This window comes from Wasmannia auropunctata, unplaced genomic scaffold (genome assembly GCF_000956235.1).
Source record: "Wasmannia auropunctata unplaced genomic scaffold, wasmannia.A_1.0 LD336111.1, whole genome shotgun sequence".
Classification (NCBI taxonomy): Eukaryota; Metazoa; Arthropoda; class Insecta; order Hymenoptera; family Formicidae; genus Wasmannia; species Wasmannia auropunctata.
In genome coordinates, this window is record NW_012026779.1 from 935,977 (window position 1) to 937,986 (window position 2,010).

The following is a 2,010-nucleotide window of genomic DNA, read 5'->3' on the forward strand; positions in this document are numbered from 1 at the left end:
AAACAGGTGAGATGTTATCGTTGCAATAAAGTTGGACATGTAGAGAAAGCATGTAAGGATAAACAGACGAAATCAGATGAAGGCTGCAGTATATGTAAGAAAACTAATTACACTGATAAAGCTTGTTATTTTAGAAAGAATAAAAATAAGAAGAATGATAGTGAAGATAAAGTTGTCTTATCTAGCTTTTAAGTTAGATGAAGAAGAAAAATGGATTGTTGATTCGGGAAGTTCAACAAACTTGACGAATAAGTGTAAAAATTTAAGTGTAAAAAATAATAAGAAGATTGACATAAAGATTGGAGTAGCGAAGGTTAATGAATCCAAAAGCAAGAGGATCGGGTAAATTGGAATTTAAGGAATGTAATTTGAAAGATGTTATGTTCCAAATTTAAGCACAAATCTTCTTTCGGTACGGGCCATAACAGATAATGGTTGCAAGGTACTTTTTACGGATAAAGAAGTTAAAATTTTTGACAAAGAAGTAAAAACATTCAATAATATTAAAACGATATTAAAAGGTGATAGGCTCAAAAATGGTCTGTATCAAGTAAAATTAAAAACAGAACAGAATGAAAATTCTTTTCTTTCTGAAGAAACTACTGATCTTACGGAAGATACATGTGATGATGCACAATTGTGGCATAGAAGATTGGGACATACAGGATATAAAAGTATGAAAACTCTCATGAAGATTAGCAGCGGTATAGATATACCTGTATCGCAAATAAATAAAATGGATAAAGTATGCAAAATTTGCATGGAAGCAAAGCAAACAAGATCAAAGTTTGACACTACAAGAGTGAAAGCAAAGAAGCCGCTAGAGCTGATTCATACGGATTTATGTGGCCCAATAGATCCCGATTGGGATGGACATAAATATTTTATTACTCTGTTGGATGATTATACGCATTTCACTATTGTGTATTTGCTTAAAACGAAAAATGAAGCAATTGATAAAATTAAAGAATATGTAAACAAGGTGGAAGCTAAACGGAATGCAAAAGTTGCAAAGTTAAGATGCGACAATGGAAGAGAGTTCATTAATAATGTAATGACTTTGTGGTGTAAAAGTAAAGGAATAGAAATGGATACAACTGTGCCTCATACACCACAGCTGAACGGAAAAGCAGAACGTCTTAATAGAACTTTAATGGATAAAGTGAGAGCTTTATTATTTGACAGCAGAATGGAAAAGAAAATGTGGGGAGAGGCATTATACACTGCACTTATATACTTAACAGATTGCCCACGGACAAGCTAGTCCGATAAAACACCTTATGAATTATGGGAAGAAAGAAGACCGAATCTCAAAAATATGCAAATTTTTGGAAATGAATGTTATGCCAAAGTTTTGGGACCACTCAATAAATTAGACAGCAGGAGTAAAAGCTACCAATTTGTTGGATATGCTCCTTGTGGTTTATATAGACTTTGGAATAAAGAAAGGAAAAAATAGTTACAGCTAGAGATGTAAAATTCAAGAAGATGAAAGAGCAAAAGATTCAATCTTCAACTAAAAAAAGGGAAAAGACTAAAATTTTAATTAATGATGAAGAAGATACAGAAAGTGATTCAGAAGCAAATTTTGATGAAGAAAACGAAGATATTTATGTAGATGCAGAAGAACCAGAAGAAACACAAGAGGAAGAAGAAGAGAATATTTTGAAAGAAGAGATACTTTACCCAGAAGATCTTCAAGATTAAAGAAGAAAATGCCAATTAATTATAAAGAGCCAGTTAAATATAAAGATTTTGTGCATTTAACATATAAGGAAGCAGTAACGGATGAAGATAGTGAAAGATGGACAGAAGTAATAAATGAGGAAAAAAACTCATTTAAAGAAAATAAAGTTTGGGAAGTGTTGGATGAAATTCAGCTTAAAGGAGAAAAACCACTACACAGCAAATGGGTATTCAGAATTAAAAATAACGGAAAGATATCGGAAGATTGGTAATAAAAGGCTGCGAACAGAAGAAAGAAATAGACTACCAAGAAACATATAGTCC

At 32.1% G+C, this 2,010-nt stretch overlaps 1 protein-coding gene across 1 annotated transcript in view; it reads left to right on the top strand.

Moving 5' to 3' along the window:
- LOC105450348 overlaps positions 1-2,010 on the top strand; it is a 16,932-nt gene that overhangs the window by 12,855 nt on the left and 2,067 nt on the right. The window contains exons 2-3 of the mRNA XM_011690142.1: positions 522-1,162; positions 1,776-1,913. Coding sequence (XP_011688444.1) covers positions 522-1,162; positions 1,776-1,913 — 779 coding nt within the window. The remainder of the gene's footprint in view (positions 1-521; positions 1,163-1,775; positions 1,914-2,010) is intronic.